This window comes from Macrobrachium nipponense, chromosome 40 (genome assembly GCF_015104395.2).
Source record: "Macrobrachium nipponense isolate FS-2020 chromosome 40, ASM1510439v2, whole genome shotgun sequence".
Classification (NCBI taxonomy): Eukaryota; Metazoa; Arthropoda; class Malacostraca; order Decapoda; family Palaemonidae; genus Macrobrachium; species Macrobrachium nipponense.
Genome location: NC_061101.1, coordinates 33,828,162 through 33,852,875, shown reverse-complemented (window position 1 = coordinate 33,852,875; position 24,714 = coordinate 33,828,162). Strand labels below are relative to the sequence as shown.

At 34.6% G+C, this 24,714-nt stretch overlaps 1 protein-coding gene across 1 annotated transcript in view; it reads left to right on the top strand.

Annotated features, from left to right (window-relative positions):
• The window catches only part of LOC135212073 (alkyldihydroxyacetonephosphate synthase, peroxisomal-like), a 132,084-nt gene extending 112,584 nt beyond the window's left edge, over positions 1 to 19,500 (top strand). Inside the window, exons 13-14 of the mRNA XM_064245421.1 lie at positions 7,262 to 7,395; positions 15,666 to 19,500. Of these exons, the coding sequence (XP_064101491.1) occupies positions 7,262 to 7,395; positions 15,666 to 15,845 (314 nt within the window). The 3' untranslated portion in view covers positions 15,846 to 19,500. The remainder of the gene's footprint in view (positions 1 to 7,261; positions 7,396 to 15,665) is intronic.
• The last annotated feature ends 5,214 nt before the right edge of the window (positions 19,501 to 24,714 follow it).

Here is a 24,714-nt window from a genome sequence, read left to right as displayed (position 1 = left end):
CTATACCATGTTTTATATTTGCAGCACTTTAACTTAGTTACACTTGAAAATTTTGGCAAAATTCAACCTAGTCCCTCTGCCAAGCAGGAAAAAGGTAATTTTTTTAAGATATGAGATGAATTTCTTTCAACAAAAATCTTTGCTTTTATGTAGCTGCTCATTTGTCTGTGCTGAAATCTCAAACACCTCATAGCAGAAAGGCAACAAGAGTCATCTTTTCAATACCTTGAGATGGCACTTCTTGTAAAAATACATATTAGGATTTTAAAAAAATTATATAAGAGATTATATTTGTTACTCAACAAACTCATTAATAAATAGCCTGAATAACTAATAGCATGTAGATGAACCCAACAAACTCATTGTTGATAAATAGCCAGAATAACTACTGGCATGTAGATGAAAGTCTGCCAGTGATCTTCATCCTGCTACATTCTGACTTACTTAGCCTTATCACCTCTCCTCACATGTACTGCTATGCCCAAAACTGATGCTACATGACTGCAAAGGATTTTGTTCATAATTCACCTAACATGGTCCATATTTATCTATTATTTCAATGCAAAAACACAATTATTGCATGCTATAAGGCTGTAATATGTTCCATAAGATTAAAATCTGTCATATATTTCAAAAGTAAGAAAATGTCACGTGTAGTCACATTTCAGAAAAAACTTACGAAACATTTTTAAAACTTTCATTCACTCATCACTGATCCATTTGACTAAAAAGAATTCGTCATCAAACCTCAGTTTGATTGTTAAATAAAAAAGAAAAAATTTGCCATAACATTAATATATTACTTCCAAAGCAACTATAAAATTTTCAGTGCTCTTATTTGATTATTTTTACGCCTCAAGGCTGAAAACATGTAAATATGTAAACACAAAAATAGAATACTCCCACTGATATCTACATGTGAGTGGAGCTTGTGACGCAAGCATTAGAGTGGTGGTGCAACAAGAACCACCTGGTGTAACATACGTAGGTCTACATTGAGTAGCAACAATGAAATTACGTATCTTGAAAACATTTACTTTATATTTGCTAGAGGAATATTTGAATTCTGATACAAATAAAATTGTTCATGATAGATTTCTTAACCACTCCAAAAATGATGGCTTACTGACAAATAGGACATAATCACATAAGGAAATATTCTTTTGTCAAAACCAAAGATTTTGTTCTTAGGCCTAAGTGTGTTAGATTTCTTTACACCTAGCATTCACATTTCTATATTAACAATTTCCAGCCAGAAAGCAAATAACATTATCTACACATTCTTGCATTTCAAGTTGCCTTATGAAAGAATAAATTATACACCACAAGTGAGTAGAAGAACTTTTAAGGAAATAATATTTTAAGCCATTTAAAAATTAAGTGTTCCATATGCCTTGATATTAATACTAATAGATATTTTGATTAATAACCATCTTCTCCATATAATCAAAGTCATCATCATCTATTATTCCTCAAAAAACAGGTTAATCTCTACAAATAAATTCATTAGTAACAGATTACATCTCAGAAGGCTTAGATTATTTTTTGGGCCTATAAATCATTTTGCAATATACAGACAGCTTACACAGCCTAAAACTTCAGCATTCAAGAAAACTTTTAAATGAGGTTAGCTACACATTCTTGCACTTCAAGTTACCTTATGGAAGAATAAATTACACACCAAAAGTGAGCAGAAGAACTATTAAGAAAATAATATTTTAAGCCACTTAAATAACAAGTGTTCCATACACCTTGATGTTAATACTAATAGATATTTTGATCAAAAGCCATCTTCTCCATTTAATCAAAATCATCATTATCTTTTATTCCTCAAAGAACAGGTAATCTCTACAAATAACAGATTACATCTCAGAAGGCCTAGATTATTTTTTTAGGCCTATAAATCATTTTGTAACATCCAGGCAGCTTAAACACAGCTAAAACTTCAACTGTCAAAGAAAAGTTATTGTAATTCGTATTCCTGTTTTGAAAATGTTGCAATGACTGTTGGGCTTATTAGGTCTACAGTTATAATGCTGCAGAGGTAGTTATGTTGACCAGCCCGAGGAGCATGTTAAGTGCACTGTCATTGATGGCACCGCTAACCTTATCACAACATTCTTTGAACTAAGCAACGTGAATAAAAATCAGTTCCAAACCCACAGATTATGGATGATACCAATGCATAAAAGGGATCATACTTATATAACCGTACGGGAAATAATGCTAGTTGGGAATTCTCAAACTTTTCGACACGTATGACATTAGAAGTAAAGAAAAAATAAAAAGTTTAGCACTACTTGGCAACGTCATGTTGAGTCTGAGAATCTGGACGGTACAAAAAGAATCATGTCACATCAGATTTAAGCATAACTGTACAAACAACCTTTGTCTTAGGTAACTCAGCTTTTTTTCCAACCATTTTATGATTTACCTCCTAGCAAAGATCATGTAGTCCCTCTAAAACTCTGAGGACTAACAAGTGGTCATGAGACTGGAACTTCATTAGTAAAGTAGTGGATTATTAACAATACATAACTTCCTCCATTGGTAATATGAACTGCCAAATACTGAAGCAGTATGATGACACTTGGTCTATTCAACCAGACATTCATTCACACAAACCAATTTCTTCTATAGTACTACCACAAGGCAGGTAAGCCTCCCCAACTATGATTTCGCATCCTCCCCACCACATCAGCATGAGGTAGATGCATTTAAATATATACATAAGTGGGCACACTGTCAGCTGAAAATAGATGCTAAATATATCCTTCCTTAGGGGTTCATATTCCCAACCAGTGTAGCAGTAGGTCAACAATTAGTCCATCATCACAAAGGGGATAAAAGGAGAGGACCTAGATGTGCAGCTCCATGTGTATGGAATTATAACATGTACCACTGCACCCTTAATTAGAGTTTTACCATGTACCACTCCACCCTTAATTAGTTTTACCCTGTACCACTGCACCCTTAGCTATAGTTTACTCTCTCCCCACCCCACCAGCAATGAGTGGACAATTTTACAGTGTCTTCTTCCCAAATGGGCCCAAGGTGATGTACACATTATAAGCAAGCATTATTTCCAGAACAAAAAGTGCCAACGACAACCTCCTTCCATGGGATCTGGACTTCTGACCAGTGAAGTAGTTTGTTGACAATTAGTTCATTCAGTTAAAGAGGGAATAATTATATTAATGTAATGCTCCCAGTTCCATCAAGCAGTTTGGGCTTACACATGAGCCACTTTAATGATGTTGGTGCCATGCCTTTATGGTAGGGTAGGGAGTGAACATTTGAGTCTGCTGGGTTCATTTGAAAAGTTAAAAAGCTATTAATTTCAAGGAAGAGATGGCAGTCAGATTTGAGCACAGCACTGTGGCCTAGGGATTTTATTTTTGGTCTCCTTCCTGTTTTACCTTATGGGCTAACTCCTATGGAAGAGAACCATCAACTCCCAGCGTGTGCCTCCAAACTGCAACATTCCAGCAATAGCAAGAGATATTGCTGCGTAATTGGAACACATCGTGAGCAATGTACCTATTCCCTCCATTGCCCCAGTTTTTTGGAGGTGAATATCAGACTGTTAACCTTCAGTGGAACTGCCTGCCTACTATGTAGGCAGTTCCAAAATGGCTCCAAGCGTCATTGGTTCACTCTACTAAAGCAACAGGTGAAGATAATTTCTTTGCCATTCGTTGTTCTATCTCTTAAGAGGGAAAGTCTTATATAAATTGTTCTTCTCTGCTATGACCTTCATGTGTGGATTTTCTAATTCTAGTTTGAAGTGGAAATTGTGTAAAATCACTGCTAAATACCTTGTGCAGAAACTACTGACTTCATCTATCCAGCAATACCAGGTGCATTTGATTACCCTCACACAGTCAAGTGGAAATTATCATTCAAATGCTTCTGAAATTTTTTTATGGTCCATCTGTTTGAGGACACCCCTTGCCACTATGCTACCATAGTGATAACTTACAAGGCTGCACCATCAAAACCCTTGCAGTATGGGTTTGGCGTAGGCTCCATACTTAGCTCCACTCTGGTCCTTTACAATGTAAAGACTGTTCCTATAGGGCTCTCATTCCTCTGTCCTTGGCTAAGGTTGTTCAGCACTTGTTCTCCTGTGATATGCTTCAGAAGGCAGGTTTTCTTGACCACCATGGTTTCAGGAGTCAGGATCAGCAAACTCGGCTCACTTAGATGATCAGCATTTCATAACCCACACCAATAGCAGTCTTTTGCTCATGTTCCTTGGCCCATTTTTTGCCAAAAATAGCACCCATTGAAGAGGACATCTCTTATGCTTTTACAGAAAGTCAACATCACTCGTAAAACATTATGCCTGGTCAGACCACATAAGTATTAAGATGTCACTGCTACTGTCTCAAATTTTTAAAAAAACCCATTACTAATTGTCAGGGCAGCGCAGTTATCCTTCATCCCACCCCAACATACTTAGGTAAGTCGCCCTAGAGCCATACATGTAACACATAAATGTATATGTTCTTTCCCATCCTTCATTATTAATCCCAAATTGGATTTATAAACATAAAGTGTTTGTAATCACTCATGTGACTCTACAGTTGACTGGTTTTTTGTCTGGTTTACTGGGATTCTTTAGTCAGTGAGCTAGGCTATTTTTCACCTGGTAATTTCTTTCTATCCTCTTATGAGGATCAACAGCACTATGCCATGGAAAAATGGGTTTTGACATACAAAGAACATGTTTTTGGTATCCACTGTGAATTCACAAACCCACCCACTTTCCTTGGGGAAAAGACACAGGAATCTAAGGTGGGTGTTTTTTTTCACAGGCATGGTGAGTAGGTGGAGGAACATGGCCAATTCATGCATAGTTGCCACAGATATTATAAAATTGAAGTTGTAGAAGTTGAATGAGCCCTCCTGCCTTGAGTAGCTATGAGATCATTCTTTGACATTAATTGGTCTGTCCTTTAGAGCCCTTTGAGGACTCACAGCAGTTAACAAAATAGGGATTTTCTTTTTTCAGACTTTGACGACAAAAATAAAGTAAAGAACAAAAATATCTAAAGCAAAATTTGACCAAGCTTACAGCTTAAGTTCACTTAAGTTTTATACATACCCAACTAAGTTTGAATAACCTAAGCACATGCAAGGTGACGGAATGTCAAAATCCAAGCAGCTAAAGTTAATTCACTGTCAAAGGAACAAAAGACTAGTCTGAAAGTTATAAGGAAATTCCACACCAAATAAGTGGTGAATAAACTGGCTGGCAGAACATACCAGCAGCAAACCGTGTGAAAATTTTGGCAGTTTAAAGGGAAATATTGTATTAACAGTTGATCAAGTGACTGAAGCTGGAGAAAAAAACCTACACTAAAATAGAAATCCAGGGAAAATATAACCTCCAAGCTTTAGCAGAATGGAAAGGTTCAGAACAAAGTTCTGATGAGTGAGACTTGGGGTGTTGATGTGTCAGACATGCAGAGGGTCTTGAGAACACTGGAACACTGTAACTACTACAGCTTAGGCTATCAGAAGGTGGTGAGCTGTGTTGAAGTAAATTGTGTTTAGTGCTATTAGAATTCTGCTACTGATTCTCTGTCTTGATGTTCCTCCAGAGTTTTGGATTTTGATTCCTATTTGTGTTCTTCCACTTGACATATCTGTAAATGGCTACTGGTGCATAGGGGTCATAGTTTTGGATACAAAGCACTTGGCCTGCCAGCTTTGCAATATTGTGGCCTAGCATGTATATATCTCAATTTGACATGTCCCCAGTGCTTTGTGATAGATTGACTGCCTTTGACATGATTTTTTTTTTAAATTTAATTATTCCACTGTGTTGTATCTGCCTGAATCTTGACGGCATCCCCACTGCCTTGGTGCAGCAGTTTTCCTAGAATTTTAAGTAATCCTTAGTACCACCAATTTGTATTGCGCTGTTCCTTTATGTTACATCACCTGCTCCTTTATGTGGTACCTCCTGTACACACAATACTCTATGTTTTTTCTTGTTAGCATTTCCACCATTTTTATACTTTTACTTATCATTGTTCCAACACTCACCATGTTCAGTTTTTCTTGGGCTGCTTAATCTGTATTTTCCCCAGGGATGCTGTACACATTGTGCATAATGTAACAGTAATTCCACCCAGTTTGCTTGGGTTGGGATTGCATTTTGACAGGTAACTATTCTGATTTATAACATTCAAGCAGGAATATATGCTGGGAAGTAAAATGTGTTGGCATTCACTGTTATCAGATTTGGAAAGGAAGAAGTGAATAGAGAATAAGCAAGATTATTTAATGTAAGTTTGGGCAGAGGGAAACTGCTGTATCCAAAAAAAGTGGTTTACCATCAGACTGGCCATCCCTAAAAGAGCCTTACCTTTCTGTTTTGGTAAATAATATTCACAGGTGGCTGGTGCCTTAGCTGACCTTTTACAGTTTTGGAAAGGGCCTTAGTTTTCTCTAGTGCCTACCAGTCACAAAGGATGCACTAGAGACATAAGTGTTACACACAAGTATTGTTTTCATGGCAGAAAGTTGACAAGAACTTGTTGATAGAATAAAGCAGCATGACTCAGGAAAGACTTGCATCTGGCTGTATATATAATCTTTTTTCCTTATGCAGCAAAGTGAAGTAAGCCAGGCTGAAGATTTTGCCATAATTGTTAAGGATGAAAATAAAGTTGTCCAGATGGAAGAATATGGGTAACTAATGGAATTTATAGAAAAGCTACTAAGTTTAAGCTCTTTAGATATCTTGCTTCAATAAAATGTGATTCCGTACTAAGTGTTTTTCACTGACAGATCTGGGTGTGTCACTTTAATGACAGATCTGGGTGTGTCACTTTAATGACAGATCTGGGTGTGTCACTTTAATGTGTTGTCAAATGGCATCCATTCCTGTCTATATTGGGGAACTTTGTAAGGTTTAGATTAGTAATGTTATGCATCCCAGTTTGCTTGATTGCATTTGCTATCTGTTTACTACTGATGGAATTTGATATAGATCTATTATCACAACTCACAAATTTTCATGAAAAATTTTTTTAAACATTTTTATCATATACTTTAGGTTCTAATTATAAAAGAAACTAAGAAGGAGTTACTTCATATTGATTCATTAATGGACAATGCTGAATTATCAGTTTGAACTTAAGTCATGAAAGTGTTTTTGTTATGGCAGCATTGATTTCAGTAAAATAATTGTTGATGTGCAAGAATTATTTTACAAGTTTCATCTTTTGCCGTAACTTATTTTCAGATAGGGGCATTAAACACACATTTGTGACCTGCCGAGTAACACAGACTTACGATGCAGGGGCTTGTGTTTATTTCTACTTTGCATTCAACTATCGTGGACTGTCAGACCCTGTACATGTTTATGAAACAATTGAGGTAAGTTAATGTTATTAAGGTAAAGCTTTTTGATGAATTTTATTGTTGACAGTAATTGTAAGATTGAAACAACCATCGAAAATATGAACTGAGAAACTATAGATTCTTTTCAAAGGAAAAGCAGAATGAAAAATTTTGTTAGACATTTTTTTTAGTAGTTTGCCCAGAATGGAACATACATTAGCTTTTAAGTAATATGTCCATTTTGGTTGCTTGAGCTTCATGCAGTTAAGACTAACTGCATTATTGTTTTTCCTGTTGTGAATGTGTAATTCACTGAATAATGTATAGTAAAAAAATTTTAAATGTCTCACTACAGTCCCCTTACTTTATTACATTATCCCTTTTTGTGCCTCATTTGGTCCCTCAAACTTCTGTTTATGTTCAGAGCAAGACAGAAAACAGAGCAGATCTCTAGGGTCTCCAGTAGCACATTTGATTACTCTTTGTGCATCCATGTGTGTGTCAATTGGCATTTGCATTTTTCAAAAATTTGTTTGTACTTTTGTGAACCTTGAGAGATTTTGTTTATCCTTTGCATATTTCATCATGTTGTGATTTTTAGCGTGCATAGTTAAAAAAAATCGAGCAAGAGCTGACAAATTATAGTTTTAGTATGTTTAGGGTTTTAATAGGCAAGATATTGAGTTTCTGGAACTTGTTTTCAGTGTCGAGGGTTTCAGTAATATGGTTTGCCCAATTTTCTTGGGTTGGTTCTTCACTGAATCTAAAGTTTTTAAAAAGGTGGAGTGACACATTTAGGGGATTTCAGCAAAACTTCAGAGGCCAAGGGATTTTTCATTAAATGCTTTCAAGCCATTTCCATTTGGAATTCATTCTACAGTTAGTGCTGCAGATGAGTATTGATTCATTGAAATCATTTCACACCCATAGCTCATTTCTTAGGTACAGGGAAGTTATTTTTCTTATCCTTAAGGCTGTAGATGTGCACTTCTCATGCCTTAAATGACATGATATTTTATTCTTCAGTAGAATGCACCAACAAAGACAATTTGGAAGGCTGGAACAATTAGAGGTATGATCTGCTAGCTCCAGGGGCTGATTAGTCTTCTGTCCTTCTAACTTCACCTAGTTGGGGAACTATGGTTCTTTTGGAAAGGACAATACTTACCAAGGACTGGAGGTCACTAATTTTGATGGATACTTCTTTCAAACACGAAGTTGGTGGATACTTCTTGTAACCACACTAGAGTCGCATTTTAAGTAGCCAGGAACAAGCCACTTCTTGCTTTAGTTGTTCATCTCATATAGGATGTAGAGGCCCCTATTCTTTACCATTCGTTAGTTGGAAATCCACAGCTATGTATGTGAACAAAAACTGTATTTTGAAACAAAATCATAAAAAAATTATTAAAAATGGAAGCTTTTTATGAAATGCCTAACAGTCCTCTCTAGCCAGGGAAACATCAGACAATCCTTTATGTTTAACTTTGAAATGATGCTCATGTAATGGATGTTCCCCTATATCTGTGTGCCAGATGTGATCTTCATTTCTGCTTTTCATTTTCAAGTCACTCGTAAGTGGTAATCAGGTGATTTGTAGGTGGTAAATGCCCTTCAGTGTCAGTGCCTGTTATTTCTGTGACAATTGTCACTTAACAGCTTGTGCGGAGAGAGACAAGGAAGACAAAGTATCAGAGGCCAAGAGAAAGTGCTCTAAATCTAAATTTATGGAATGACTGACTAGTATGGCTTTATGTTTGTCTTCCTGTGTGAAGGCTTGACATATTGTCATCTAATGTTTTGCAAATTTTTATGAAAGCACCCTCTACCTCTCTTCTGTGATTTACTTTACTACTCCTATATATAGTTTTAGCAGCTTCCCAGTCCATGACATGATCATTTCCCCAACAATGTTTAACAATGGTGCTGCTTTGAGCAAAGTCCCTGGCTGCAATCCTACATCCAAACTTGTCTCCCCAAAGTAAAATAAATTGTAAAGCTTGTATTTTGTTGCAGATACTCCCATATCCTTCACATTGCTGCACTCATTACCAATACTACAACTATTATTCATAGTGAATTTTGATTTGATTGAATATCTGGAAATGTGTAAAGGCTGCTTTAACATGACCTGTATTATTAATGAACTGAGCTGCTGTTTTTAGCCTCTTGTGATATTAAATTGTGATGTATCTCTCACTTTGATGACTTTTTATCTGTAGGATTGCAGAACTTTTGTCTAGCTTTAAACAGACACTTCCTTAATTAATAACACAAGTAGTATTAACATAGCTTTAACATATGGAGATTCAGTCAAATCCAAAGTCCCTAAAAATAATAGTCACATCATTATTAATGCTTTAACAATAAGAAGGATATAGAGATACGTGTTATAAAATGCAAGCTTTGCAGTTTATTTTGTTTTGGAGGAACAGGTAGAGGGCGAGACGTAGATTGCAAGAGCATAAAAAAGAAGTTTGGGTCTTTACTCACAACCAGCAACATTGCTGAACTTTGTTGGGAGAATGATCATGCCAAGAATTGGGAAGTGGCTAAAACCATACAAAGGATTAGTAAAGCAGGTCACGGGAGAGTGTTAGAGGGTGCTTTGATAAATATTTCCCAAGTATTGATGGCAACAAAGCCTTAATGCAGGAAAACAAACATACAGGCAAGCTAGTCTGTCATTCCATAAATTTTGATTTCAAGCACTTAATATTAGCCTCTAATACTGCATCTTCCTCTCCCATGCACGGGTTGTTGAAGTGGTAATTGTCACAGAAACAAAAGGCACTGATGCCGAAGGTTGTTTACCACCTACGAATCACCTTGATCAAGTAGTGATCAAGGTGATTCACCACTAATAAGCAGGTTACGAATGAAAAGCAGCAATTAAGATCACATCATCTGGCAGACAGATATGGAGGAATACAGTCGTCCCTTGTTATATCGTGCTTCGCTCATTGTGGTCTCACTGTATCGCGGTTTTTTACTTTTACATACTTAATTTGTATTGCAGATTTTCGTTATATCTCAGGATTTTGTGGTGTTTATTTTCTTATTGTGGTAAAATAAGCATTTTCTAGCTTAGAAAATTCAAAACAATACACTGGTACCTTGCTTGCCGAACGTTTCTTATGTCAAACATTGCCGTTTTGTAACAAAATTTTCAAAGAAATTGTGCGTTGTTTATCGAACAAATACTTGATTGCCCTTTCCTTTTCTTACTTGTACATTTTTTACTTATTACTTATTTGTTAGCTAAATCCATGTGTTTATCGGGTTATACAGGCAGCCCCCGGTTACCGAAAATTGCTGCTAACCGAAATTCAAAAGTCTACGAGTGCCGCAATCCACCTTACAGTGCCCTAGAGTGGTTAACAATGCGTTAGGCAGTTGCATCTCATCGTCAAGCCACGTTCCTTTACCCTTTACCCATTCTGTAGATAATTTTGCGCCCTTTCTTTCGATGTATATATGTCGGGAATCCGTTCCCTCTGTGTAATATTATTCACGTATTTTCGTCTGTGAAGATACACATTCCCAGTGGGGGCCCTGTCCCTTTTGTTTAGGTTTGTTTGTGCGTGCATGACTGACACTACCCTTCCGTCCGCACCTGTCTTTGTCAACCCAGCTCGTCTGCAATAAATTCTACGGGCTGCACTTGAGCAAGAGCCCGTGCTGGCATAATGCCAAATTAATCTTCAACTACAACAAACAATAAATTATCAGTACCCAGCTACCTACCTTACTCTCTGGTCCGCACATGACCAGTTGAGGTAAATTTTATAAGCAAACTATCTAGTGTGATGATTTTCGTTGGTTTGATGAGTGTTATCGCCGTCTTGGAGAGTCATTCAAAGTGCCTAATTTAAATGAGTATTCCCGTATAAACTGTCATTGAACGCTACGTGACGGATTCCAAAATGCATTCACGGTAGAACAAAGTAATATCCATAACTTGAAATTCTCTATTTTCCTCTGTAAATAGTAAAATAAATATAAGGTCGCTTCTTCACGGATTTTTAGCTATCGCCAGGAGTTTTGGAACCTAACCCCTGTAAATAGACGAAGGAAGACTGTAGCCATTACATGACCATCATTTCATAGTTAAATCAGGATTATCTGATGTTTTCCCTGGCTGTTATGAAATTCAGTCATTTTTTATCTCATTAAGAAATTCAGATATTTTTATCTAGTTGGTTAAAGATAACCTTTGTGTAAATGGTTGAAAGTCCACATTTTTAATAATTTTTGTATTTGTTTCAAATTTGTCATTCATTTATATACATAATTGTGGATTTTCACTTATTTCCAACTACATTAATACTATAGTGATGCACAGTAGATAATTCATCAGGTTACATGGAGAACCAAGGAGTTGAGTGGAGGTTCTAGACTATACTGTCGTCAAGATGCACCAAGCAAGTGATTAAGAATTCTGTAACACTTTGGGTCAGACAGGTATTGAGGCTTTACACAAGTATGATGATGGCAAATTACCGCAAATTATTGTTTGAATGAAGATCCAGGAATTCAAAATTATTGGTTACATGAAGAACCAAAGAGTTCAGTGGATGTTCTAGACTATTGATTAGCCTGTTCTTCAGATTTTATGGGACAGATGGTTCCATATTCAGGTGTGGTTTGGATTCTTTAAATCATTTTCTTTGGTACTTAACCATCCTTTCTTGTATCTATTATGGCCAGTGACGTATTTATTAAAAATTAATAATGATAATTGAAAAGCTATAAAAATTAATTAGATAATAATAGTCTAGAGATGCTCAATTAGAAAATAAATCCAAGAATCCTAACCCCCAAGCTGTAAGGGCCCTCATTGCTTGCTCATAAATGAGAGGGCCCGCAAACCCTAAATCCAGCCCATGATTATGGCATAGACTTTTCTGGATCATTTGCGTAGACATCATTTTCTTTGGTGAATTCCTGAACTCCAAATTTTGTTTTAAAAAAATTATATTTTCCAAGGACAGAATGATTCCTTAAGATTCTTTAATCGTGGGATCAAATCAACTTTTATTCCACTTACTAGCCAGATTACTTGAAGGTGAAGAGCAGTCATCTTAATTCAATTAAGTGGTAGTTTTCCATGACATATAGGTTTCACACATTCAAACATACTCATTAATTTTACTCAAAATTTTTTGTTTTAAATTCACATGCATACCCAAGTCTAGTTAAACTGTTCAACTCAAAGAAATGAGCAGAAATATACAATGGGGAATAAGTTTATAGGATTTACTTATAAGTCACAAGAGGAGGAGATTCTTTTTCTCCTTTCTATCAAAGGCATCATCCTCCACCAAACCTTTTCTCTCCATATCTTCCTTCACCCTCTCAATCTTCTTCCTCTAACTGGTTCCTCCCAAGCCTTCTTCACTCTCTCCTCATCTTCCATCCTCAACACATGCCCATAGCATCTCAATCGTGACTCCTCTTATCACATCTGTAATCTTTGCAAAACTTACCTGCTCTTCTTATTTCATCATTTTCCAATCTCTCAAGCAGTGATATTCCCATAAACCCCTTCAGCATTTTCATCTTTGTTCTCAAGCTTTACTTTCTCTTTTCTTTTTAGAGACCATGTTGCTGCTCCATACATTAATGCTGGTCATATCACTGTGTTATATATCTTGACTTTTAGCTTGATTGGCATTTCCTTATTACACCACTCCAGCTACCTCTCTACTTTCCCCAAGCAGCTTCTATCCTACTGTCAACTTCAGCCTCACATCCTCCCTCTTGGCTTAAAGTAGATCCTAAGTATTTAAACTTTTCTGCTTGTTTTATAATCGAACCTCTTTTTTCTTGTATTACTATTCTATCTCTATCTTCCCTACTGCTCAGCAAAACCTCTGTTTTATTCACATTCACCTTTAAGCCACCCCTCTCTAAAGACTCCTGCCACTCTCCAACCTTTCTCTGTAGGTCCTCCTCTTTTTCAGCAGTAGCCACTAGATCATCGGCATACAACAGCTCCCACAGCTCTTCATTCCTGATCTATTCACTCAACACATCCATAACCAGCACAAACAAAAATGGGCTTAATGCTGACCCCTGGTGTAATCCAACACTAACTTCAAAGTTTTCTGTTTCCCCAACCGCTGTTATAATTTTTGTGCTCGTTCTTTTATATATCATCTCAACCAGCCTAACCAACTTTTCTGGGACGTTCCTTTTCCTTAAACACCAAAAACATGACTTCTCTTGGGTTTCTATTGTATGCTTTCTCTAGGTCTGTAAATGCACAATAGAGTTCCTGGTTTCCCTCTAGCCCCTTTTCATGTAGCTTTCTTACTATGAAGATGGCATCCACCATTCCTTTTCCTCTCATGAATCCATACTGCTGTTAGTTTAATTCCCCTGTAGTTGCCACAGTCCATGACATCTCCCTTCTGCTTTTATATATATACCATTAGATTCTCCTCCCAGTCCCTTGGCATTTCTTCCTCTTCACATATAGCTTTTATTAAATGCAGCATCCATTTCTCCCCCTTTGTACCTAGTAATTTGATCATTTCAATTTGGAACTCTGATGGACCTGGTGATTTACCATTCTTTATATGCAGAATGTCTCCTTGAAGGATCTTGTACTTATAGGCTAGATGGCATTAGTAGTCTGAACCATGAAATTGTTTTATCATATGTTGAATATATCAGTAGTGATAAGTAGTACAGAGTGAAAATAATGTCATAGGAGTGCTAGCAAACTGATGAACAAAAATTGATAAAGGAGACTTCGTAGAACAAGAAAAATGAGGAAGGTATCCAAGGTAAATTATAAAAAATATGATGGCACGAAATTCTTGAATTTGATTTGAAGGTGGAGAAGAGGGGTCATTAACTATCTCGGAGTGTTGCTGGTTAAGGGTGACACTAACAGCATGTCAGTATGAGATTAATACAGGGCCCTTCCACCTATCTTCATCACCATCGCACTTCACTCAACTGCCAGTTTTTATACGAAGCTATAGTGAGATGAGATGATAAAAAGGCAGCCTTCAAACATTCACGTACCCTCAGTTTATGCTTGTCCAAGTCTAGGGCCCGGCATGGAGGGGTTAAAAGCACACTAGATGCAGTGATGATATACAGGCAGTCCCCGATTATTGGTGATCTGGTTTTATGACTGCTTGTCTAGCACCGAAAATCGCCAATTTTCAGTGCCATAATGCACCAGTTTCTCATTATCGGCACCGATACATACCAAACATTGGCGCAATTAACCGGTTATTGGCACCAAAATCCAGTTACTTGTACCATAAACACCATAAATCAGTGATTTTTGGTAATCTGCAATTTTCGCTTATCATCAAGCCATCGGAACGGAACCCCTGCCGATAACTAGGAACTGCCTGTATAGCTATTGGGGGGACTTCTAATGAATTTTTTAAAAGTTCAGAGTGACCACATGTTCATGTTTGACAAGTGGGCCACATGCCCATGAAAACAAAAGTGGAATTGTGGAAGGCAAAGTTACAATAATAGTGAAATGTGGATTTAAGAATTGCGGTAAAAGAAGTGAATAAAGAAAAGTGCCAAAAAATACTGTCATATTTTTCTTTTATGACCCCCAGGTGTACCAAATGCCCGTAGTACAGTTCTCACTGCTTGCGCTGTTCCTTAACAAGTCTGAAGCAGAAACTGAACCAAGTAGCTTTTAGTAGAAGTTTTCAACTTCTTGCAGTACCAAGTTTGTAATTTGAGCACAACTTCCTGTATGACCTTAAGAGGTAAAAGGTTGTCTGATGCATACTTTTGACATCAAGTAGCTTTTGGTTAGATTCTGTGGATATCGTGATTCTAGGATGTTTAATAGCTGGATCCTTCCTTGTCTATGTGTATTGGATGAAGTAGATAATGATTTCCTTGAATAAAAGTAATGTTTCATACAAACCCTGTAGTACATGTAATATGAGTTCCTGCCTCCCAACTCTGCTGTTTTCTTACAGCTTATTGATAGTGACAAAAAATTGTCCATCTGCTTGCTTGTGAATAGTACTATTTGACTGCCATCTCTTTCTTTAGACTTGGACTAAACATCCAGGACTATTTTTGACACACAAAAAGGGTCATTATAAGTACTGTAATTGGTTTGTATAAAAAAATTAATTTCTCATCAAGTTATGTTTTCATGGTAAGATTAGTAAATAATATTAATATGTAGTATACTTGAGAAATCTTATGAGCTGAGTTTCTCATTTTAGTTTGAGTTTGGATATAGAAAACAGAATTTAAATAATTTCAGGGCAATGTTCATAATGAGAGAATTTAAATAATTTCAGGGCAATGCTCGTAATGAGATCTTGGCTTGTGGAGGAAGCATCTCGCATCATCATGGCATTGGGAAAATCCGACGTCAGTTTATGAACCAAACTTACTCGGAACCTAGTCTTGGAGCTTTAAAGGCCATTAAGAAATATTTTGATCCTGATAATGTTTTTGCCAATGGAAACTTATTATAAAGTAACTTGTTAGAATAAGTAATATCAATTGATTTTGTGTAGTTACTCATCTTGGGTTCACTTTTGTATAGTCATAAATATTTGTTGTGATTATGCATTTCTTTAATGATCTCACATGCTGTATATTTTCTTTTTATTCCTTATTGCTCACTTGAGATGTACAGTGTTATTGTACATCTGTTTGGATGAGCTTAAATTGAAACAAGGCTTATTGTGAAACATGTTGTTCATCTTTGATAATAAGTTGCTGTATATACAGGTTAACTTCAGTTATTATTACCACAATATATTAGAATGTAAAACCAAAAGTCCCAGTTATTGCAAAGTCCCATTTAAAAGTTTTCTATGCACGTGAGGTGAGATTTTAACCATGACTTCAAATGGCCAGTGCTGTATCAACAGAATATTTGTTCATTATGGAACAGGGAGGGATTGTGAATTACATATCGTGCTGAAGGCATAAATACTCCACAAACACGTCTTTTAGTTGAAAGAGTTTCACCTTCATATCCCTTTGATAGAACTGTGGTTAGCCTTGGTTATGTCTCCAAAACTCAAAGGTAAAAGTTGTTTAAAGTGCTCTGTATTTGTATATGTCATCAAAAAGCTACAGTACTTAGTCTTGCTTATTATCCACATACCAATATGCTGGTACAGAAGATTGATTTAAGAGGTATTGTATAATGTATATGCTTTTTTGCCTGATGGCATGGAGATACCGTAATTGTCATTGACATGTCAAATAGATTGGTTTAAGTAGCACCTGACATTTGTAAGAACTTGATGCTTTATTTACATTTATTTAGGTATTAATTGATGTAGTGTGTGTTATCTGTATTAGTTTTGATAATGTATCTCATAGCTTATTTGTCCAGTGGTTTCTACCTAATAATGATTTAGATGCATTTGTTACATATCAATTTACTCTGCTGCATTCCACCTTAGAATTGTTAATGCTTTCATACATTGTTTTTCATCAGTTGTTTTTCTAGCTCTGTGGTTAGATCAGTGAGACTGTGAATTTGCTTTTTGTAGATAAAACTTATATACTTAATTTGCATTCACTTGATATAGATTGCTTAAATGAGTGTCCATATTATCTTTCATTTCATTTATTCTAGTCAGTATCTTTACTGGAATTTGTGAGATTTTTGCTGGCTTTATTCCAACTAAGGAGTTAGTGCTGATGGTACAATAGCATAAGTATCAAAGGTACAGTTTGTTTGCACAATACTCATTATATAGCCTTTTTTATATAAAAAAAAAAGGTGGGGAAAAAAGAAGTTGGTTACATATTACATCCCTATTCATGCACCCAAGGATCCTCGTCTCCAGTAGCCAACTGCCTTTTTTTCCCAGCATTATCCTTTTGATTACTGACTGATTTTTATATCTCTTCCCAGAAGCTTTTCCCTAGTACCTCAGCTGGTGTATTGTCTTTTTCATTAGCTTTTCACTGTCTGTCAAAGAGCCTATATTGACCTTTAGGATAATTAGAAAGGAAATTTTGAAAGGATATTTTTGTGTTTTTCAGAACAAAACACTGTTTTTCTTTTAATAATTGCTGTATTTTCCTGTGTGCTAGATATTTGATGGTGATGATGATGGTAAATTTCCATCCACCCAACAAGCATGTATATTGGCTGTAACACGATGGAGACTGTTGGCCACATAATGTCTTGCACTGTGGAGTTCATGACTTGTCTTCCTTTATTTACCACACCCACACTTTACTGTTTCTCCACAGGTGAGGGTTTCAGCTTTATCAAACATAACTCGCTTTGCCTGGATGCTGTGGGTTTGCTTATTATTGTTAAATCTTTCTGAATTAGTTAGTTCTAAGTTTCAGTTGCTCATTTCTTTCCCACCTACATTAACTGTAGAGACTGTATTGCAAGTCTAATAATGGGTTCATCTTACATTGAATTTTATTAAAAACTAGATTTTTTTTCAGTCGTACCATTGATCATAATCAAGTAGCCTTCTCAGCCCTGCTGTTGTTTGTAGATGTTTGGGCAGATTGCACAAGAACTAAAGCATATAGCTGCTAGAGATCTGATGATCCTGGGAAACTTTGCGTGGTAGCTGTCTTTCCCACACACTTTTTGTTTATCCAGAGGAATGATTTGTCAGGGATTTCATTAAATATGGAAAATGTGCTATATTACAGGTACAGTGTGTATATGAAAAATATAATTGTTTTTGGATTAATATAGTTACTTTGGGGATTCTTTCTTGAGTAGCAGTTCCAATTGCTGGTTACATGCCTTCTTTAATTATTGTACTACTGTATGCATTAAGAACAGTTAAGCAAGAAATATAATAACTTTGGATAGGGCATTAAATTTTCGGTTGCTTATTTGTGGTTAGAAGAGTGGCACCATGTTTGGAAATTCTGTGGTTAATTTTCCCCAGAAGCAGTTAAAAATATTTTTACCATCAAATATTAGTTAGATTAGAAATTTTTTGTGGCACTGTTATGTACTTTTTATCCATCTCTGTCATTTGTGTGCCTCATTGGTTGTCTCTGTAGACTTGAAAGTATGTAATATTAGCATATAAGATCTAATTTTTTTTCTAAAAGCCAACAAATTTCTTGGTGCATGATATAAAGCAAACTTCAAACTGATGAAGTTATCCTATGGGATGGAATTGACTGATTTTACTGACAAATAACAAGTTCCACTTCCAGATGTGAACAGTGATTACTTTGTTGCCTTATTCACCAGATTAGACCACAGATATATAAGCCATGAAAAGAAATAATTTGATTTTATAATTTAAGATATTTTATTTCCCATTAAAGGCTAATGTAGCAGAAACATTATAAATACAAGCATAATTAAATTTTCAGATATACATTTTGTCTCTGGAGAAGCAGGTTTTATTGGTTTTTAGTAAAAACTAGCTTATTTTTTAGTTACTAATAAGTTATCAAGGATAACAGTATACCCCAGGTATCTTAACATCATAAAAAAAAGTTTTATAACTTTACTATGCAATAAGCATCTAGGTTTAACAGTTGAAGTCCAAATCATGATAAGTTTGTCATTGTGTTTCTGTATTGAGTTGCATTTTGTGAGCTTTCATCAGCTTTCCTCTGGTGCCTTAGTTCCTTCTTCAGCCTGCCCCCAACATAATCTTCAACAGCATTGAACATTCATGGTATGCATTAAAATGCACACATATTCTACCACTGTACTGTATATTTCATGGTATGCATTAAAATGCACACATATTCTACCACTGTACTATATATTTCATGGTATGCATTAAAATGCACACATATTCTACCACTGTACTGTATATTTGACTTTAGTAATTTTTCAAAATATATTTTGTATTTAGAATTACAGTATCTATAATATATTGAGAGAAATAGCAGGTTAACATACCTTTGATTTATTATAATTGCTAAGAGCCAAACATGTAATGTTGTGGGCTATGTATTGATAACGTAAGGCTACATTTAAATCACAATTTTGAGAAAGGTTATATTGTAGCTTTGAAACATAATGTCTCATTTTCAGTGTGGAAGATATTTACCACACTGAAGAGGATATGTGATATCAAACTGTATGAAAATGTACTCTTTCTCCTTGAATGTGCAGTCTTACACATTCCTAACAGTTCGTCATTATGCTTCTGACAGCAATACATATAGTTTTATTTGGGAGAGAAAGAAAGGGGTTTTTGTCAAGACAGGCAGACAGGTAACTTTACAATTGCACAAGTTCATATAATTGTGATTTCCATAATATGTCTTTATTAGGCATCGAATTATAGTATCAAAAACTAAATAAAATGCTAGAAAAAATTAACAGATGGAAAGCTGGATTTACAATAGTCACCGAGTTAGGCAAAACCCATTTCTCTCCAACAATAATTGAATACTGACAGGTAAGAAGCTTCAAAGTAACCTTTGTTAGGGATGCCTGTGAAGATCAGGGAAGAGTATTTTGATTTTGTCCAGAATATGCTTCCTAAAGTTGGGATGCCTTATGTATACTGGCAAAAACCATTAGTAGTATATATTCATTGTATGTTTGCATAAATTTCATTAATTCAAGATAACGTGGAATTCTTAATCTCTCTCTTCTTGTTTGCCCTAGTTACTCAACTATTAGAGCAGCGGTTAGATCTTGAAAGAATAGGATTATAAAACAAACTGAGGAAGGTACAGTGATTTCAAGTGGCTTTTATTTGCATTAAGAGTTTCTATTGGTAATAGAAATGTCCTACAATTATCTTATTGGTTTAAGTTTTTTATAATTTCATTTCCCAGTCTACTTAAACTACTGTGTTCCAACGTAAGATGGGTAATTATGCCTTCAGTATGATATAAGTTCAAGATTGTGTTGCTCTCATTGGTTTGTTTAATACATGGGGTAAAACTTTAGCATGTCAGAGAATATCTTTGGAAAAGAAATTCTTTAGTACACTTACACAGATGCTACTGCTCACATGAGTTACTGACTTAAATTTTTCAGTTACAATAATACAAAAGTGTGATTCATTTAATAGGAACTTGAGTTTGAATTTTTTTCCATTCTTGCTGTATGAAGTTTGATACTTTCTAAAGCCGCATAATAGTAGCTGTCTTTAGCATCTATTCAACCATGCTTTCATTTTTTGCAGTAATCACACAGATCAGTGAAAAAAACAGAGTGTAAACCTGTGGTACTATGTTGTTTGCATATTATTATGTAACAAGATTACAAGAAGACCTGATTTTAAAGAAAATACCTGTATGTAGTTGTGTAGTACAGTAGAGTCACAATTTGCTGACTGTGTGACCGTCCTCATCGGGTATCATGCAAGAGCTGTTGAATACTTTGGCTACCACAATATTTAACTACTATTCAAAATAATATTAATTTCAATGTAGATAAACTATAATAAATATTTGATTACAGTATAGGTGCAGACTTAGATTAAAATAAATTAACATTGATGTAAGTATGGCAAGTGGTCGGAAAACTTTTATTGCTGGCTAGCCAAAGCGGACAAAAATTCTTTATTTAATAAAGCTCATTGAATATTTTATATTTTGTTCAAAGATGCATTCTGTATGAGATTTTGCCACAAGATAAGCTAAAGAATGCGTTATGACCACAATACATTCTTTATAAGATTTTGCCACATGAGCTACAATATATGTTTTGGTCACCTTTAAGTAAGGTTGGCTAGGTTGTGATGTCAAGTACATTTATCCACTCTCTGAGTTTCTCAGAACATAACCTGTCATCATAAGTAGAAGAGCATGCATACATTTGTAAAATTATTTAGCTTGAATTAATATATATTTATATATATCTATATATATTATATATATATATCTATATATCTATATATTATAATAATATATATATATGATATATATATATATATACGTATACTGAACTATACATATATATACACATATGCATATACATACACCAGTAGTCCTGTTATTGGCAGGGGTTCTGTTCTCAACTATGTGATAACTGAAAATCACTGATAACCGAAAATTGCCGATAATTCTTCAGATCCCCAGTTATCGGGACCAATAACTGGATATCGGCACCAAAACTCAGTAATTGTTGTTGCTAGACAAGTTCCTTAAAACCAGATCTCCAATAAACAAGGCTGTTGCTAACCAGGGACTGCATATATATACATATATATTATATATGCATGTGTACTAAACTATATCTAAATATATCATATATGTATACTGTTACTATTTTATCCATTTTTATATATTATATATATATATATATATATATATATAATATATATTATATATATATATATATATATATATATATATATAGATATATATATATATATATATATATATATTATATTATAATTATATTATATTATACAGTATACATATATATACAGCCTACTGTCCTTTATTTAGCAGACCAAAGAAATATAATAATGAATTTATTAAGAAAGCTCATTTAAATGACAGATGGGGATTACAAAAAAAATATATATCTAGAATCCAAAACAGATGAAGAATTAGTAGACCTACCAAAACAGGGGTATAAGTACACTTAAGAGGAAAGTGACTGACCACAAAAATAAGTGTTATGAAAGTACAACTCAATTATTCTCCTTTTGGTAAACAATGTTCACCTTGCGAAAAGGAGAATATTGAGTTGTACTTTTATAATTTTATTTTCTGGTGGTCAGTCACTTTCCTTATACTATAATCTTTCAGTTGTCTTGTCCCTACTTCTAAACTGTTGGGCTTAACCTTTTTTAAAACCTCTTAAATATCTACCCCTGTTTTGGTAGGTCTACTAATTCTTCAACTGTGTTGAATTTCAAGTAAGTATCTTTTCCTATGTAATCCCCAACTGTCATTTATACAAGCTTTCTTTGTAAACTTATTTTTATATTTCTTCAGTCTGCTAAGTAAAGGACAGTAAATCGAAAGGGATAGCACTACTCTATTGTTTCTCTATCCTTTGTGGCATTTGTCTTTATTTATATATTCAACACGTTCCATATTTTCGTGATTCAATTACACACGCACACACACATATTTAAACATTATATGGGGTAATTACCTAATTATGAGAAGGTGTACGAAGTATTTTTAGTGTTGTAATCTTTATATGGATAGTGTAATATTGATATAGAATCCTTTTTATTATCCTTTAAGAAAAGTAAAGCTTTGTATTTATGTCTTTTTATAGTTATCTCTACTGATACAGTAGATATTTACTTCGTCAGCACAGTACAACTTTGTCGTGTAACTGTACCTATCACCATTGGTTCTCCCTGAAATGCTGTGTTTATAAAAGTTTACTGTACATTAAAATGAAGTTTCAAGGTACTTTGTAAGGTAAAATTATATTTTACAAAGATGATTCGAAAGGCATTTCTGTAGCTTGCCATGAGCTCAAGGTATAAATAGTTCAGAGGTAAGTTGATAGGTTGGTCTTAGTCTCACAGTTCATTAGTTCAAGACAGATTATCTGACATGAACACTGTATTTCTGTATTGACTAATGTGTGTTTTTGTAAAGTTGTCATTGGTGAATTGTGTGAGAAATGAGCTATAGCCAAAGATTAATTACCTAGTGACAGTAGTTTTAGACATTTTCTGTTTGCTCTCTTAACTTCATATTAAAACTGATGAGGTTTAGAAAATTTGCTCTCTCGTGTTCAGTTAATACTGAGGAAAATATTGCATCTTGAATTTTCGCACAAATGTATTCATAAAATAAACTCCAAGTCTTGATATTCACTAGTATTCATGATAGGTTCAGTATTCACTTTAGGCTCTTATTATTATTAACTTTCTATCTTTCAATATTCTATAAATGAGTTATGTTAGGTTGTAAGAGTACCATGCTTACATTTTTAAAATGAGTAAGGTGTTAAACGGAATTCATTAGGTTATAGTGGTGATAAATGGTAGTCATGTTAAATTAGCTTGAAGAGTTAAGGTCTTAAGGATACTGTCATAGTAAGTAATATTCAGAACTGATTGTAATAGAAGAACTGTTTTAAGTGTTTAGCTATTATACATTGTTTTGACTTCAAAGACTATCCTATTAAATATTTCAAAATTCATTGCCTCTCATGATGAGACTTAGTAAGTGATACACATAAGTAACTATATTTATTATGTATTTTTCCCTTGTGTCTGTCCATTGTAGAATCCAGTAGGAAGAAAAGTGGGTAATTTCAATTTAATTAATTCGGGTAATCTGTAATTTAGCATTATAAATAGTTTGAAGGTTTTGAGAAAGCAGTGTGTAACTAGAGATCACGTTTTTCATGCCATCATTAATTGTTCTTTTTAGGAACAGTTTATAAGATTGTTAATGTGATGACTGTAGTTGGTTTTAGTATTAAGCAAACCATTTGCCAGTAAAATAGTAAAATTTTTCTTAACCATTGTTAAGAAAATAAAATACTAAGACTTCATATCAGGGAAAACTGATGTGAGAAATTTAACTTGAATTCACAGAATTTTATTGTTTAAAGTTTGGGAGTATAACTTATTTCATGTTACAGAATTATGTAGAGCAAACATTTTGCTGATATATTCTTGGAAGTTTTACTAACCACAATGTTTTTTTTTAATTGAGTGATTCTAAGTCCTGCAGCCAAGTTTCCTTGTCCAGTGTGTGTTGAATTCTCATAATTTTATTTTTGGGTTAGATGCTTTTTGAGGGCATAAGAACGGAGCAATTATTCTGAACTTGATGTAATGGCAGACTCTCTGTTGTTTTCACTTTTATGCTAAATTTCATAATATTTAGCATTCTTGTGATATGCAACTTGTTTATTATTCATTTTAAAAATTTACTGTAAAAAGCAAGAAAGGTCCAAGATTGATATTTTGAAAAAGTTACTCTTTTCTGCAGCATTAACCTTTACCTTGAAATATGTGATAAATATGAATGAAGTAATGCCAAGCTGTAGTCTAGTACATTACCATTTACTGCATTATATTTTCTTACAGTGGTCAGTAAAGGCCACCATTTGAATATTATAATTGTCTACAGGTTAGGATTAAGCTTGTTAGTGTATAGTATACCTCTTATTTGACAATGGTAACATTCCCATATAAAATCAATAATTCATATCTGGATTTTCAAGTAACAAAACTTTATAAGTAAGGTTGGTGAGCATACACAGTCATTTTCAATATTTTATTTTATTTTTAAGCTTAATCCTGTTGAAGATGTAAGACTGGGAAGACCTTTTCAGAAATTATTTAAAGCCTTTTAAGTTTTCAGGCTTCCAGACTTGCATTTACTGTAAGGGTAACAAAAAAATTTCTCTATACAGAACTAAGGTTAAGTGTTGCAGATAAAATGCAATATATAAAAACTTTTCTTGTAAAAAGGCTGAAA